General features: G+C 43.3%; 1 protein-coding gene across 1 annotated transcript in view; it reads right to left on the bottom strand.

The window, feature by feature from the left end:
• KIF5C (kinesin family member 5C) overlaps positions 1-15877 on the bottom strand; it is a 166228-nt gene that overhangs the window by 79627 nt on the left and 70724 nt on the right. The window contains exons 5-10 of the mRNA XM_045479754.1: positions 13128-13176; positions 12798-12853; positions 12010-12097; positions 6693-6817; positions 3975-4079; positions 3456-3604 (exon numbers count right to left, since the gene is read on the bottom strand). Coding sequence (XP_045335710.1) covers positions 3456-3604; positions 3975-4079; positions 6693-6817; positions 12010-12097; positions 12798-12853; positions 13128-13176 — 572 coding nt within the window. The remainder of the gene's footprint in view (positions 1-3455; positions 3605-3974; positions 4080-6692; positions 6818-12009; positions 12098-12797; positions 12854-13127; positions 13177-15877) is intronic.

Below are 15877 nucleotides of genomic sequence, written 5' to 3'. Positions count from 1 at the left end.
TAAAAGCCGGAAGTGTTCTGCTTTCCCACAGTCCAGCTTTTTGACTCTGGGCTGCCTGGAAATTCAAGTGTTCCCTCTCAAATAGATTAAAAGCTCTCTGAGAACACAGAAAATGGCTTCTGCTTCTTTTCTAGCACAATGCTGGACACTCAGAGACTAACGGGCACAGGCCTGACCAAATAGAAGAGGCAGCATTCACCACCAAAACCAAGAAACAGAAAATGTGCATTTTTTCCCTTTTAATTCCAGTACCCAATCGAGAATCCTAAAGAGCGCTGACTTGGTAGGCTGCCCTCAGGCATTTGTAGACTCTATCATGTTTCTACTGCTTCAAAGGACATACTATTGTTTTATTCAGGGCATCAATACGATAAAATCGCCTGGCAACAAATATGGAGTTTCTTCATGTCCTTGAAAGAACCACATAGGAATAATGAAGGCACCTTGTACAGCCCCAAGGTTTGACCACCCCTGCAACAGGAGTATAATGAACGCTCGTTACACTGAATTTGAGATGTGCCCAGCAGTCTTTTCTGAGTTCAAAGTGCTTAATCTCATTAGCTATCAGATACCATGTCTAATCCGATGTTCAGACTCGTGTCTGCTGTGTAATTGGGTTCAATGCGTATATTTAACAATAAAGCAGGTATTGGCCCCATAGAGAACTTAGATGTCCTTGAAGAATCCATTAACTCAGGGATCGAGGGAGAGGAACAAAAGCTCACACCTTTCTAATTATAGGCTGGGAAACAAACCAGATGTAAATCTAACCAAACTTCGGGACATAACGGTGTCAGAGTTCAGCACCTGTCCTAATGTTCTAAGGAATCCTACACCATAAGCATTTGATTCATCCGTTCATTCATTCAATAAGCATTTACTTAATGACACTCTATTGTGTACTAGTTGTGCTGGCTGCTTGTTGAGACAACTGACGCTGATGATAAACCCAGTCCCTGCCCTCATGGAGCCCAGTGTCCATATGACTCTCATAAAAGATGGCAGACCAACCTATTCCAGTTGAAAAGATAACTGACACTTTATTTTTATTTCCTGGAGTCCCAAATTAGCATCAGTATTTCTTTAGTCTTTCATTCCAGAAACTTAATTCTAACTCTACCTCACTCAGTCTAGCCTCTTCTATCCCCAGCTGTCCCATATATTCCGTTTCATTCAGGGCAGCCCCATCCATTTTTTTGACTTTCCCAGACTGAACACCTTTGAAGTTGGAGGAAAACAAAAACCTACAATCACTGAACACCTATTACATGCCAGCCGCCCTTGTGCTAGGTAAAAACTGAAGCAACTCATTAATCCTCCCAACAATTCTCAGAGGTAGGCGTTATAACATTTCTCCCTACAGACGAAGACAGAGTCTCAGAGAGAAGTAAACAAGAGAGAGGAATGTATCAGCAGCAGAACTTGGCTTCAAAATGGAGTTACTGACCCAGAAGCCTGTGCTCATTGAGGTTCCTGATCAAGCAGCCTGCATATAAGAGGCCGTGGGTCAAGGGGAGCTTGGGTGGCTCAGTCAGTTAACGTCCAGCTTCGGCTCAGGTCACGATCTTGTGGTTTATGAGTTCGAGCCCCAGCTATCAGCTGATAGCTCAGAGCCTGGAGCGTGCTTCAGATTCTGTGTCTCCCTCTCTCTGGCCCTTCCCCACTTGTGTTCTGTCTCTGTCTCTCTCAAAAATAAATAAACGTTAAAAAAAATTTTAAAAAGAGGCTGTGGGTCAAACACTATAGTCCCCATCCTATGTCATCCAGTCATTTAGTGGCTATGTGGACTCAGGCACAGCACCTAACAGCTTTGAGTCTAAGCCTCAAAGTCATCCTTTGTACACAGGTGAGGTCAGGCCCACCTGATAGATCTGCCACACAGATTTGACACTCCTGGCACATGCCGAGCCCTAAAAAAACTGCCAGCAATAATGACGATGCTGACAATTGCCTCATGAAAATCAGAAGAAAGGATAATCGTTTGGACTTATACCAAGACTCTTCCTATAGACAGCTGCAAATGCCCACTCACAACAGCAACCCTGAGACAGATACCTGTGCCCTAGGACAACGTTGGCTCGCAATGATTCAGATTATTTTTTGCTTTGCAAGTGAGAAACTTTTATTAAAGAGATATTTCCTCCATAAAAGCATTAGGTGCTGGTTTGCTCAAACACGTCTTCAGACAAAAATGTTAAAGCTTAAGATGAAGAGACCAGGAGAGACAGGACAGGCAGGATGATCACCATGGTAGTCTGTTTCCCACACACTTATACTGGTTTATAAGTATCCCGTGACCCTTGAGAAAAGTAGGCGCTATCCTACTGCAATCCACTGACCTAAGCATTTGAATAATCAAGGGAGTAATATGAGAAGTAAAGGACCCAAATCCAGTATAAAAGACAGATTAGTTCTACAACACTTTGATGTAATTATTATTTATTTAGATATCCCACAGGTGCCATGACTGCGTAATTCTATGTTCTGTTGTGGGATCAGGAAATGACTGGGGTTTAACGCAGTTTAAACAAGTCGTAACAATTTCGTGCAGAATGCCCACCCCCATCTGTCCTTTCTCCAGGCATCTTAATCTATGTCTCAGGCATAACCATACATCACACTCCCGGGAGGAAGCTAGGGGGAGAGCTCTGTGCATCCATTTACAAATAAGGCAGCTAAAGCTCAAAGAGAACTAGTGACTTGTCTGAAGATCGCACAGCTATTGAGGATGGAAGGGCACAAGGGCACAAGAAACCACATGCTGAACTGATACTGAGGGACCACGGCTGAAGGAGGTGGGCCCTGGGCAGTGGGGAGGACTGGGCAGGAAGGGCAGGAGGGCACGCCCTAACTCACACACGGGAATGTTGTCTCGGGATTAGCATGCTGCCCTGCTGCCCAACTGTTAGTTCTCAGAGATCCAGGGATTCTATTTGGACATTTTTGAAGGCGGGAAGATAGCAGCCACCTTCCTACTCCCAGGGTTAGTATGAAGATTTCCTTAGCCCCCTTTTATATTGATGCAACTACTCTACAGTCATCCAAGTTTCTGGTTCTATTAACTCCACGGTGGATCCCAAATACTGGAGTTAAAGGTAGTTATCAGTCAGGAGCTGTACACACTTAAAATCCTGTGAACCTGTGAGACTTAGTTCCATACAGAACAAAAGCAGCACCCCATTGAATTACGAGCAATCGCATCTATAATAAGTCTGAGCATTTTCTTAAGTATCATAGCCCTGACTGGCTATATTTCTGTCCAATATTTTAACACATAGTTATTCTTTGGCCTCAATGAATGATGCCTCAAGTTTACAGGCTTTACCTGCTAGATGCCATTTAGTAATAGGCTGCTCCCCCCCTCACACTACTTCCTCGCTGACACTAGCCCCTCACCACTCATTCCCGACACCCAAGACCCAGCTCAGAGCCTGGAAACGAGAGACCACACCCACCTTTGCCCAAACATCAGTGTTGACTTGGTCTCAGCCTCATTGAAGACAGAAGGAGAGCAGCAAATAACGATGGTGGTTCTACAGTTCCCACCCAGAGAGTCCTGAAGAATTCGAGTCATCTTGCTGTCCCGATATGGTACGTGTGTTTTCTATTTAGGAAAAGAAAAAGTATTGGCTATCATAGCCATTGTCCATTCAGAGAAAAAACATAAGCAAGCTGGTGTTGGAGACACCGGGCTTAGGAACATGTGTGAAATAAGAATTTGTTGCCTGGTCTTTGGATTCGGCCAAAGTTTAGAGTGCCCATTCTGAGACCTGGTAATAGGAAATTAGCAGCACCATTCATACATTTTAATGGACTAGATCTCCCAGCAGGCAGGGTGTGTACAGCCAGGATTCCCTCTGTCTTTTTCCAAAGAAAAATAAACAAATCTCTGGGGTATGTGGCAAAGAGAATACACAGACCCAAAAAGCGGCTTCTCATAATTTCATTTCATAGATGGGGACAGGATCACTTACTGTCCCTTCTGCCAAGGCAGAGATCACGTTTCCAAGAGCAGACAAAGATTTATTGATATTTTTAGCTTCGTCGAGAACAGCTCCCTCGGCACCAGTCTTGCTGACCTACCAGAGAGAAGAGAAAGCAGTGAGCTGCACAGGACAGCAAAGGCATAGAGTAGAAAATTCCAATTCGCAGGAGGGCACAGGGCTGGGGGTTGAGGGAGGTGGATGTGAATCCTCCTGGAACGCAAGAAAAAATAAAAGTGAGTAAGAATCAAGTTGATCAAACCTTCCCTTGTGCCTGAGGCTAGGGATTTGTTCTCTCTCATCATTTTCCTCTCAATTAGGTTTTAGGAGAATGGCTGACGCGCCTCAAGGGGTGGAGCTGGATGCATCCCAGGGGGACATCCATCCAGGGGAACCAGGCTCCCTGTGCTGTCACAGGGCCAAGGCCCTGCAAGCCTGAGCCACAGCCTCCACGCCAGAGGGAGCCCAGGGCAACTCCTGAAGCGAAAACACCCTGGCCATGAGGAATGGACATATTGGGGAAGTGTAAATTATGAGCTCCAACTTCAGGCAAGGGATAAGAGGTGGCAAGAGTTGTCCAGACTCTGTTCCCTCCCTTGCTTACTCCCATAGCAAGGAAAAAGGGAACAATCATCCAAAAGGAAAGCTACCTGGGGGCATCAAAGTCAAGAAAATGTCTATTGCGTTGTGGAATTCTTTTCCCCTCTGCAGCCAGAGGGACCACTCGCAGCTCCTCCTCTGCTGTGTTATTACTGACAATCTCATCCTGACAGCATCTGCTCTAGGTAGAGAGCAGTGTACAGATGCTAGGGAAACAGGGAACACAACGTGATCCGTGGCTCTGCTGACTGGACAAACGATGTGGGATGGGCAGCTGCTCTCTGAAGAAAGGAAAGCAGGGAAATGATTTTACACGGCGCAAAGACTGATTTCAATTACGAATAAAGGAGAAACTCCTAATGATAGGAATGAGTGCACGTCTAGGGGGAGGTGTTTTCAAATACAACAGACATTCATCTCTGAGAACTGTGTGTGTAGATACCACTACTGACACAGAAATAATGCAGCTGATGGGTCACAAGTAATAACAGCCCATTCACACCGTGTTGTTTAAGGTGCTTTCATATGTGAGCACCTTCACTCCATGAAATGCGCAAGGCAGGTGCAATTGCCTTCCTGTTACAGACAAGAAAGATTTGCACTCCAGAGATGTCAAATTGCCAGCCCAAGGGAAGAACGCATTTAGGGGAGTTGGGGCTTACAGCCCAGAGTTCATTCTAGTAGATCACACTGACACATTCATGTGGACACTTCTAGGGCAAAGGAAAACCGATGTGAGCAAAAGGAACAATGTGCAGGACCGTGACTTTAAAATGTCCCACCAGTATCCGACACTGCAGGGGACAGGCCTCCACACTGAACTGCCATTAGGCTTTTCCAGCTGCAGTTAGGCCCCGGACACTCACCTCTGTGCTCTGAAGGGAAAGAGGGAAGAGCAAAGGGGCCAATGGGCTCTCTCTCCAGACCAGCAAAGCGTGGTCTGGTTGCTAATGGTTAGTCTAGAACTCAGCGATGCTGCTCTGTATTCCCATTCTGGTGCGTGTCTGTTTAATTAAAGTTACAAGCCCATACCAGTAAAATTGTGGGTTCCCAACCAGAAAGTTTTCCAGGAACATCCAGAAGACGTTCCACTCACAGCTTTACACATGCACACAGGAGAACATTTCATGTAGCCATTACTTACATGGACATTAGTGGCCATAGCTTGGCAGATAGCAGCTCACCGGTGGGGTGCAGCAATTGGGAATCAACTAGGCAGTTCAGGAGACGGACCAAGCTTTAGGGCTGGCCCTGATGGGGACAGTCAGCATGAGATCATCAGTGATGGAGTGCGCATGGTATTGTGCACAGGGACTGGCTCTGTGATGTCACCCAAGGGGAGCAGCGCCCCAGCCAGGGTGTGGCAGCAGAAGCCTCTGGTAATGCTACAGAAGTGAGGCTGGGCAAGGCAGGCGGGAGGCCGGGCAGGGGCAGGTAGGAGGCTCTATGGAGCCTATCTGGTCTAGAGCATGGCCTCAGCCAGTGCCTCGGAGAGCATGGGACAGAGGCCAAAAGAAAGCCTTGATAAAACCAGAGGTGCAGGGCTTTGGGCCAAAACCCTGGCTCCAGGAAGTGACTGGAGCCTCAAGGAAGTGAGGCTGCCCAGGTGAGGCCCCATCACACCACACCTATTGCAGAGAGAAGCAGGGAATGCAGGAAGAGCCCCGGGTTCCAGATCTTCTATCAGCAAACAAACCTACAAAGGCAGGACTGCCACAGTCCAACGGCAAACCAGTTTCCGGCCTATTTGAGTCTGGCACAACATGGGGATCTTCCCTTTCCTCAGAAGGTCATGTCCCTTCCTCATTTGCAAGGCTGCCTTTGCCAGGCTAAGTGCACACTGACGCCTGCCTACCGTCCTCACTGGGGCCCATTCAGCACACACCCGAACTGGCACTCACAGCACTTCCTGTGACGTGAATGGGGGACTTCAGGACCAGAAATGAGAGGGCAGGGAAATGAAGGTTAGACTTCATACCATCTTGGCACAACAGAAACTTGAAAAGCTCTTTGAAACCCGGGGACAGAAAAGATGTAGGAAGTATACCACTGCACACTGAAGCAGATAACAGGGAAAATTATAGATAATACAAATAACGAACCAATTACCTTTTCGCTCCCGGCCAAATCAACTAGATACAGCTTCCCGCTGAGCTTTTTTTCGGTCTCTACATTCTCTTGTTTAATATTGATCAGGAAGATACTGTGACTTCTCGAGCTGTGTTCATTCATATCTGAAAAGGAAAATAGTTTACTGCTCTGCAAAGAACAAGAAGTTTAGGTAGCAAGTTGCTCATCTAAAAAGCACAACAAATCATGCTTAATAGCTCCATTTTTTAAAGTAAGTCCAGCCAGTTCTCTAAAAACAAGAATTTAAGTTTAGTTATTTATTTTGAGAGAGAGAGAAGGAGGCAGGGAGGGGCAATGAGAGAGAGAGAGAATCCCAAGCAGGCTCTGCGCTGTCCGCACAGAGCCCAACATAGGGCTTGAACTCACAAATCATGAGATCATGACCTGAGCCAAAATCAAGAGTCAGACGCTTAACTGACTGAGCCACCCAGGTGCCCCAGTACAGTCAATTTTTAAACATATCTAAAACCAGTTTCTTTAAAAACAAACAAACAAACAAACAAACAAACAACAATGCTTGTTCTAGAAATGAAAGATTTAAAATAACTTCACACAGCTAAGAAATTAAGAATCCTAGTCAGTGATCCACGATAACAGATTCTCTAGCTTTGTCTGAAGCACCCCCTCCCATGTTCCAACATCTTGCTCCAGCCTGAGCCTTGGCAGCAAAGAGCTCACACCTCCCTCTCCCCTCACCTTAAGTCCCTCACCCTTTATCATTGGGGTTAGTGTTGGAAGTATTCTATCTTTGTCATGTGTGTAAGCCTTGCTTATCAGTACTATCACAAGCTTTCTTAAGGAGGGATTATGATCTTAAGGTTTAAGACTTCTTTTTTTAGTACAGTTCTATAACCCATGCTCAGTGCATAGCATTTCTATATACTAACAATAAACAATCTGAAAAGAAAACAATTCTATTTAAAGTATCAGATTAAATATGCTTCATTAGTGCCAAACACTAGAAATAGAAATGTTTTTGGACCCTGGATAGGAGGAGTCTCCTATCCGATATGTAGAGAACAACAAGAATGTGGACAATGATTGGTTCCAACTAGAGTCCAACAAGGAAGGGACTTGGTGTTTTGGAAAATGCTGGTACACCCATGACCTCCATGAGTCTGACATCCAGTCTGACATTCCTATCACATATGCCACTGCCACTCCAGAAATTATAGTCCTTGAATTTGATGGAAAAACAGCAGAGATGTACAGGGGTGGCAAAATATGCCTGATTGATCACTTTAAGCCTTTGTGGACCAGGAATGTGCTCAAGTTTAGACTAGCTCATCTCAGAACTCTGGGGCTGGCTCCATGGCTGATGGTGGAAATCCCCAATCTGATTCAGAAAAATGTGATTCAGCATAAAGAAAAATGCAACCAATAAAGGATCAAGCCACCGAGGCAGGACAGAGAGACCTTTAATAGGCTGTGTTCCTGTTTTTTGTGCATTACTCTTACTCATCCAACTGCTTCCCCTCATCCTTCTTCACCAATAATTGTTACTAAGTAGCTGCATCAGGCAATGTTGAAAAAAATAAGCAACAGTATTGCTACTGAATTTCTAAGGCTACCCAGAGAGGGGAAAGACCAGGGCTTGGGGAAACCAAAAGGTAATATCTCTGTCTTCCCTTCTCCAGGAAGAATAGGAGGTGCCGATAGTCCTTTTGGTTTCTGGAGATAATGCATGAATAAAAGCTGCTTCCTCTGGCAGCAACAAAACAAAACAAAACTTTCTAGAATATATGGGAAAAAACTAAAGATTCCACAAAAAAATAAGTCAAAACTGATAAATGAATTTGGCAAAGTTGCAAGATACAAAAAAAATATGTAAAAATCAGTCACATTTCTATAAACAATTGTTTATTAACAATAAACAATCTGAAAAGAAAATCATTCTATTTAAAGTATCAACAAAAAGAGTAAGGTACTTAGGAGTAAACTTAACCAAGGAAATAAAAGACTGTATACTAAACACTACACAATGAGGGGCAGCTGCATGGCTCAGTCGGTAGAATGTGCAACTCTTGGTCATGGGGTTATAAGTTTGAGCCCGGTTGGGTGTAGACAGTACTTAAAAAAATAAAACCTTTTTTAAAAATTAAAAACAAAACTACAAAATGTAAGAAGACACAAATAAATGGGTCAGAAGACTTCACATAGTGAAGATGTCAATACTACCAAAACCAGTCTAAAGATTTAATATAATCTGTATCAAGCTCCTCGTGTTTTTTACAGAAATAGAAAAGTCCATCCTAAAATTCATATGGAATTTCAAGGAACCCCAAATAGCCAAAACAATCTTGAAAAAGAACAAAACTGGAGTTCTCACACTTACTGATTTCAAACTTACTACAAAGCTACAGTAATCAAACAGTGTGGTACTGGTACAAAGGCAAACCTATAGACAGATGAAAGACAGCCCAGAAATAAACCCTCACATAAAATGGTCAGAAGAATTTTCAACAAGAGTGTCGAGATCACATGCAAAAAAATGAAGTTGGACTCTTACCTAGTCCATATATTAACATAAAAAGGATCAAAAACCTACATGTAAAAGCTAAAATTATAAACCCTTAGAAGAAAACATAAGGGAAATGTTTCATAACACTGAGTTTACCAATGATTTCTTGGCAATAACACCAAAACCTTAAGCAACAACAAGAAAAATAAATTGCACTTTATCAAAATTAAACTTTTATTCATGAAAGGAAGTATCAACAGAATGAAAAGGCAACCCACAGAATGAGAGACAAGATTTGCAAATCACATATCTGATAAGGAATTTAGATCAAGAATAAGATAAGAGCTCCTATAAATCAACAACAAGAATAAAACAACCTAATTATAAAATGAGCAAAGGACCTAAACAGACATTTCCTCAAAGACAATGTACAAATGGCCAATAAACACATGAAAAAAATGCCAACCATCACTAAACATTAGTGAAATGCAAATCAAACCACAGTGACCTCACACATCACACCTATTAGCATGGTTACTGAAAACAAAAATAGCAGCGCCTGGATGACTCAGGCGGTTAAGTGTCCAACTCTTGATCTCCGTTCAGGTCATGATCCCAGAGTTGTGGAATCCAGCCCCGCATTGGGCTCCATGCTGATGGTGGAGACTGCTTAAGATTCTCTCTCTCTCTCTCCCTCCCTCCCTCCCTCTGCCCCTCTCCCCATCTCACTCTAAAATAAATACATACATACAGACATAAATACATTAATAACCTTTAAAAGAAACAAAAATAGAAAGTTAGAAGTAATGGCAAGGACGTGGAGAAATTAAAACTTGCGCGCTCTTGTTGGTAGGAATGTAAAATGGTGCAGCTGCATGGAAAATAGTATGGCAGTTCCTTAAAAACTTCAAGGTACAATTAACATACGATCCAGCAATTCCAGTTCTGGGTATATGCCCAGAAGAACTGAAAGCAGACACTTGAACAGATATTTATACAGCCATGTTCATAGCAGTATTATTCACAACAGCCAGAAGGTGGAAGCAACACAGGGTCTACACGTCTAACTATGGATGAATGAATAAACAAAATGCAGTATACATGTACAACAGAATATTAGCATTTCAAAAAGAAAGGAAATTCTGACATACGCTACATATTGGATGGACCTTGCAGACGTTATGCTACGTGAAACAAGTCACAGGAGGACCTATGTTACTTCACTTATGTGAGGCAGCTAGAGCGGTCGAATCCATTGACACACAAAGTAGTGTAGTGGTTACCAGGAGTTGGGAAGAGGAAGTGTGGGGAGTTATTGTTCAATGGGCATGGGGTTTAACTCTGGGATGATTAAATTCTGGAAATGGATAGTGGTGATAGTTGTACAACATTGTGAATGGACGTAAGGCTACTGAATTGTACCCATAAAAACGGTTAAAATGGTAAGTTTAATGTTATGTGTATCTTACCAAAATCATTTAAAAACCAGCTTACCAGAATGATAAGAAAACTAGTAATGTTCTAGACCAACAGTTCTGAACCAAGGGGCCAAGATGGATTGTCAAGTATGTCCTGAATAACTCATGACTAACAACAGCTGAAGAAATCAAGTAAATAATTTATCTATAAATGAGAGATACTATTATGATAAGAGTATCAGGCTTACATTCTTTCAAGTATATGTGTAAGCAGAAGAGAAATAAGTAGAATTTAACCTACACTGTATACATGTCTAGGCTCACCTATGAAATCTGCCACATATGTAATTATCGTCTGATAGTAGGTCGGGTAAAGAACAGGTTGAGAATTACAGTTCTGGGTGACAGAATCATAGAGCCTTAGATGGAAGAGACTTAAAGAGGCTTGACCAGTCAACCAACCAATGCCTTAATCTCTTGTATACGTCACAGGGAACTCCTTGCCCCTCTAGGCAGCAGGCTTTACTTGGGGCAGCTATCGAGATCAGGGAGTTCTTGTGGTTGGTCAAAACCTGCCCCCCTGTAGCTTCCACAACCCTGGGTGGTCCACCATTTGGATCATACAAAGCACACTGAGTTTCTTAATGACAGCAACTTGAACATGTTGAGAAATATTACATCGTCCATATGTCCTCCTCAGAGTTTTTTCTTTCTTCCAAGCTAGGAATTCCTAGTTCTCTCAGCTCCTTTTCATCTGAACTCACTCTGGTTTGTCCACATCCCTCTGAATAAGACAGACATCTTTTCATGGAGCCTCTGCTGCTCTAACAACTTATGACCACTTCCCCAAGGTGCGTGCAAACACCGAGGAAGGCAATGCAAGAAAAACAAGCTGACCTGAACACGCCTGTGATTAACACAGCCTAGAAAAGTTTTCAATAACGCTCCCAGCTCTTTCTGAGCTCCTCCTGGCTTTCCTTTTCCCTTTTTACACAGGGCAGAAATCTAGTGTGGTTTCTTTCCACACATATGACTGGCCATATAAAATTTGCTCATTTGTAATTTTTTTTAACCTGAACAACAACATGGTTGAAATACATGTAGAAGCTGACTTTTAATCCCCTTGTCTCGGTGGGTTGCTTGTTTTCCCCAGGATCCAGACAAAGGGTGCTGCCAGGGCCCAGAGAACCTCACCCGCTATTTCCCAGAGTTCCCTGCACAGCAGAAGGCACTGCTTCCCACGACGTGCCTAGATGCACTCAGACTGCCCACACCTGTGTGTCTGCATCCAAGACACTGCTTTACAACTGCCTTCCCCTGAATTATTTCCTTTGGACCTCATAACCCAGCCATCCTGGCGGGTGGGCAGATACTTGTACCCTGACTCACAGGGGAGGGAACAGGACACCAAGCTTACTTGTTACAGCCACGTGTCGGTTTGCTTTGCCTTCATCTATCACATCCATGACTTCCTCGGGGCTTGACACAAAGCGCTCGGTGCACCCCTGCAAAAGAGTCGGTTCAGGTTCACCGTTAAAGGACCAGAAAACACTGGTATTTTAAGACAGCTAAACATTTTCCCATTTTTCTCCTAGAGGTGCAGATTAAGAGAAAGGCTCCAGTGTTGATCCCACCACTTTTTCTCCTGCTTCTGGCTTGAATTCTACATGAAAAAGAAGTCTGAGCAAACCTTGGGAAACCCAGAAGTAAACCATAAAAGAAATGCCAGATTTTCCTAGATTTTTAAATACCTGTTCTTACTCAACAGCATGAGTTTCTGTTTCTGAGAAACAGAATAAAGAAAACCAGTGACAGAAAAAGAAATGGATGAAATTTTGCTTTGCCTTCCATTCTAGTCCCCAACTTTAATTAGACACATTCTAGACATAATGCTCTGCTGGGCTTCCCCTAACTACAAAGTATAAGCAATTATCCTCCATATAAAAGCCTCTTCACATGTGAATAATAAATATTTGTTCACTTCTCCAATTCTTACCTTATGTGATTAGACATCTGTGGTATGTTTACAGAGATACAACTGGAGAAATTAAATGTCTATTTTTTTTACCAGATGAATATTAAATGTAAGGAACATGATGAAATACTTCCATACACTTTATAGGTAACGTTGTGAGCATATTACATAATAATTATGATGACAGTGACCGGAGACAAGTCAATTGCATCATCAAGTTTTCCTCATACCTTTACATACGGGACTCTGTTTTTGTCTTCATGAACAGCCAAGTTCGTCTTGGATACTACAGAGATAATAATGATGGCATGCAGAGGAGAGAAGAAAAGTTAAAGACTCAGTATTGGAGGATAAAGAGAAATTGTTACCGAAGACAGGCAAATCTCATGTCTTTGCCATACGCAAGTTTAAGCCTTGGCTGAGAACAAGCAGATAGTGTAAAGACAATAAAAGATCTCTGTATTTTCATTAGTTCCTTAAGCAGAAGTGCTGTGAATCCTTTCAGCCTCCCTGGACCTTAGTTACAGAGCAAATAGAGGACAAGCATTCAGGTTACTCACCATCCAGTAAGTCCCTGATTTTGTCCAAGTAGATCTCAAAATAGGAAACCTAGTTAAAAACAAATGGAGTTTGAAACAGAAATGCCACACTGTATTTAAAACCGATCACTATTAAAACTCATAGAAGGGGGCGCCTGGGTGGCTCAGTCGGTTAAGCCGCCGACTTCGGCTCAGGTCATGATCTCGCAGTCCGTGGGTTCAAGCCCTGCGTCGGGCTCTGTGCTGACAGTTCAGAGCCTGGAGCCTGTTTCAGATTCTGTGTCTCCCTCTCTCTGACCCTCCCCCGTTCATGCTCTGTCTCTCTCTGTCTCAAAAATAAATAAACGTTAAAAAAAAATTAAAAAAAAAAAAAAACTCATAGAAGGTCTTTGTCATGTACGGCTAAGGAGAGCAAGAAGAGGGGCCACAAAGTGAAGAGTTGGCCGACTCTCCGGGCTCTCCAGCCTCCTGTCGTGTCAGCCTGCTCTGCGGGCCGCTGCCCAGTACAGCCACTCTCCGTGCTTGACGGCCTCTGTGGTCTTGACTCAGGTGCTCCTTACATTGTGTGCTGGGCATCCACTCACAGAACGACTCTGCTTTTCACCCTATGTGAGCACCAAGCAAACTTCTAGGTAGGACAACAGTTGCAACAGAAACGTCCTTCACGAGCAATTGTCAAAAATCAGTAGGCCTCTCCTCATGTGTGACACTGACACCCTCACCAGACTGGGATGAAACACTCACATGAAGAAGTAGGGACTGGAATAAGGGCACTTTGCTTGGAACTACAAGAGCTCAAAGGCAACAGGGAGAGAGCTGCTGATGGTGGCCAGCTTTGGGGAGTCCAGGAAGGGTCCGAACAAAATGTGATTTAATGAAAGACAGACTAGACTGCGAGAGGGAAAGGAAGCCTTCCCATCAATTATTCTCAAACGCCAGCCCAGAACCACCTGCATCAGCATCATCCATAGCCTTTGTTTAAATTGCAGAGTCATGAACCCTATTGTAGTCCTCCTGAATCAGAATCTCCAGGAACAGGTCCTAGGAATCTGCTTCTAATCCCTGGTTAGTTCTTATGTCAGCTGACATCTGAGAACAGCTTTAACTAGATATGTGACCTTGGGGGTTTAATTCACATGTAACCGAGATGAGAGGCCTCAGTTTTCCCATCTGTCAAATGAAGCCATTTGGACTCGATGATGTCAAAAATTCTGTCTAGGATTCTGCACTTTTTGTCTACACCTGCCATCTGCCTCTCAGATCAACTTTTCTTTCTCTCATGTTTATGGGTTTTCTTGAAACCTAAACAAAGGAATGGATAAACAAGTTGTTAAGGAAGAAAAAAGGTGCCAAAATAGTTGTAAAGTTGGAGTGTAACTCTACAGGTGAAACCTCACCCCTGCATCCTAGCTCTGAACCAGTTCTACCTCTGGCTGTGGGAAGTGAAGCTTCCCCAACTCAAGGCTAGTCCTCACCAACTCAGCCCCACTTATTACCTTGTCTGTATCTCAGCCTGGAGCCTAGTGACTTCCCAGTTTCTCTGAGAGCTGGGGCTTCAAACTCTGGAACCTGTACCTGGCCATCCTCTCCATGTTGCCTGTCTCCCTAGCAATCTGAGCCTGCCTGATCATCTGTCAAACTCCCCAGTCACCAAGCCTCGCACATCACAGACACACCTAGTTGACCTTGGAAAGAATCACTGCTCCTGAAACTTCTTCCTGTGGCTGGAATCCTAGGGTCTGTTTGGCCTCTAATCTTACACATCTCTCATTCAACCTCCCTGTGGCCAACTCAACCCTGGTTCCAACCAATTCTATTGCATTTCAAGACTGCCTGGCTTTCATTAAGACTTCTGCAACTTTGAGGGGCACCTGGGTGGCTCAGTCAGTTAAGTGTCTGACTTTGGCTCATGGTCTCATGGTCTGTGAGTTCAAGCTCCACATCGGGCTTTCTGCTGACAGCTCAGAGCCTGGAGCCTGCTTCAAATTCCGTGTCACCCTCTCTCTGCCCCTCCCTTGCTTGCACTCTGTCTCTGTCTCTGTCTCTCTCTCTCAAAAATAAATAAACATTAAAGAAGATTTTTTAAAAAAGACTTCTGTATCTTTGAGATGTACACATGTATCCTTATTTCCATAGATTACAGAGAAATTACACTAAAAAGCAGTCATAAATTACATGTCAACAAATATGGCAATTAAAATCCTGTTCACATTTAATATCTTCTTTTACCACAGAAGATACTGGTGCTTGAGTGGGGGGAGGGGGAGTGATTTTGTTATTTTTGTCATTGCAAATGCTTTATGAGACCAGGTGGAAGAAAAATAAATATGCAATTGTTTTGCATTAAGAAATTGCATGTTCAGAAATAATGTTTAAAACCTCTATGGGGCTCACTTTAAGGAACAGATTTTCAATAGTGTTTTAATCAAGCCTCTTTTTCTTGATCAAGCCTGTCACTGCTCAGTTCAAATATGGAACAATCGCTAGCCTTCCCACTTATAATTATGATGTATGAAATAAGTGAGCATAACTACAAATGCAGAACAGAAAGCCAGACTGTAAAATTCAGCCCTGGAGACTTGGGTGTTGTTTCTTCTCTCCTGCTTCATGCTGGGGCTGTTTTTATCTTAATAAGATTCATACTATTTTGAGGGCAGTAATTGGTTTAACATCTTACTCTGGGATTATCCCATAAGAACCCTACAGTAGTTTAAGGTATTTAAATGCAAACAGCCTTAAAGATGTACTAAGCTCCTAAATCTTGATCCCAT

Source organism: Leopardus geoffroyi, chromosome C1, assembly GCF_018350155.1.
Source record: "Leopardus geoffroyi isolate Oge1 chromosome C1, O.geoffroyi_Oge1_pat1.0, whole genome shotgun sequence".
Lineage (NCBI taxonomy): Eukaryota > Metazoa > Chordata > Mammalia > Carnivora > Felidae > Leopardus > Leopardus geoffroyi.
This window is presented reverse-complemented; position numbering and strand designations above follow the sequence as displayed.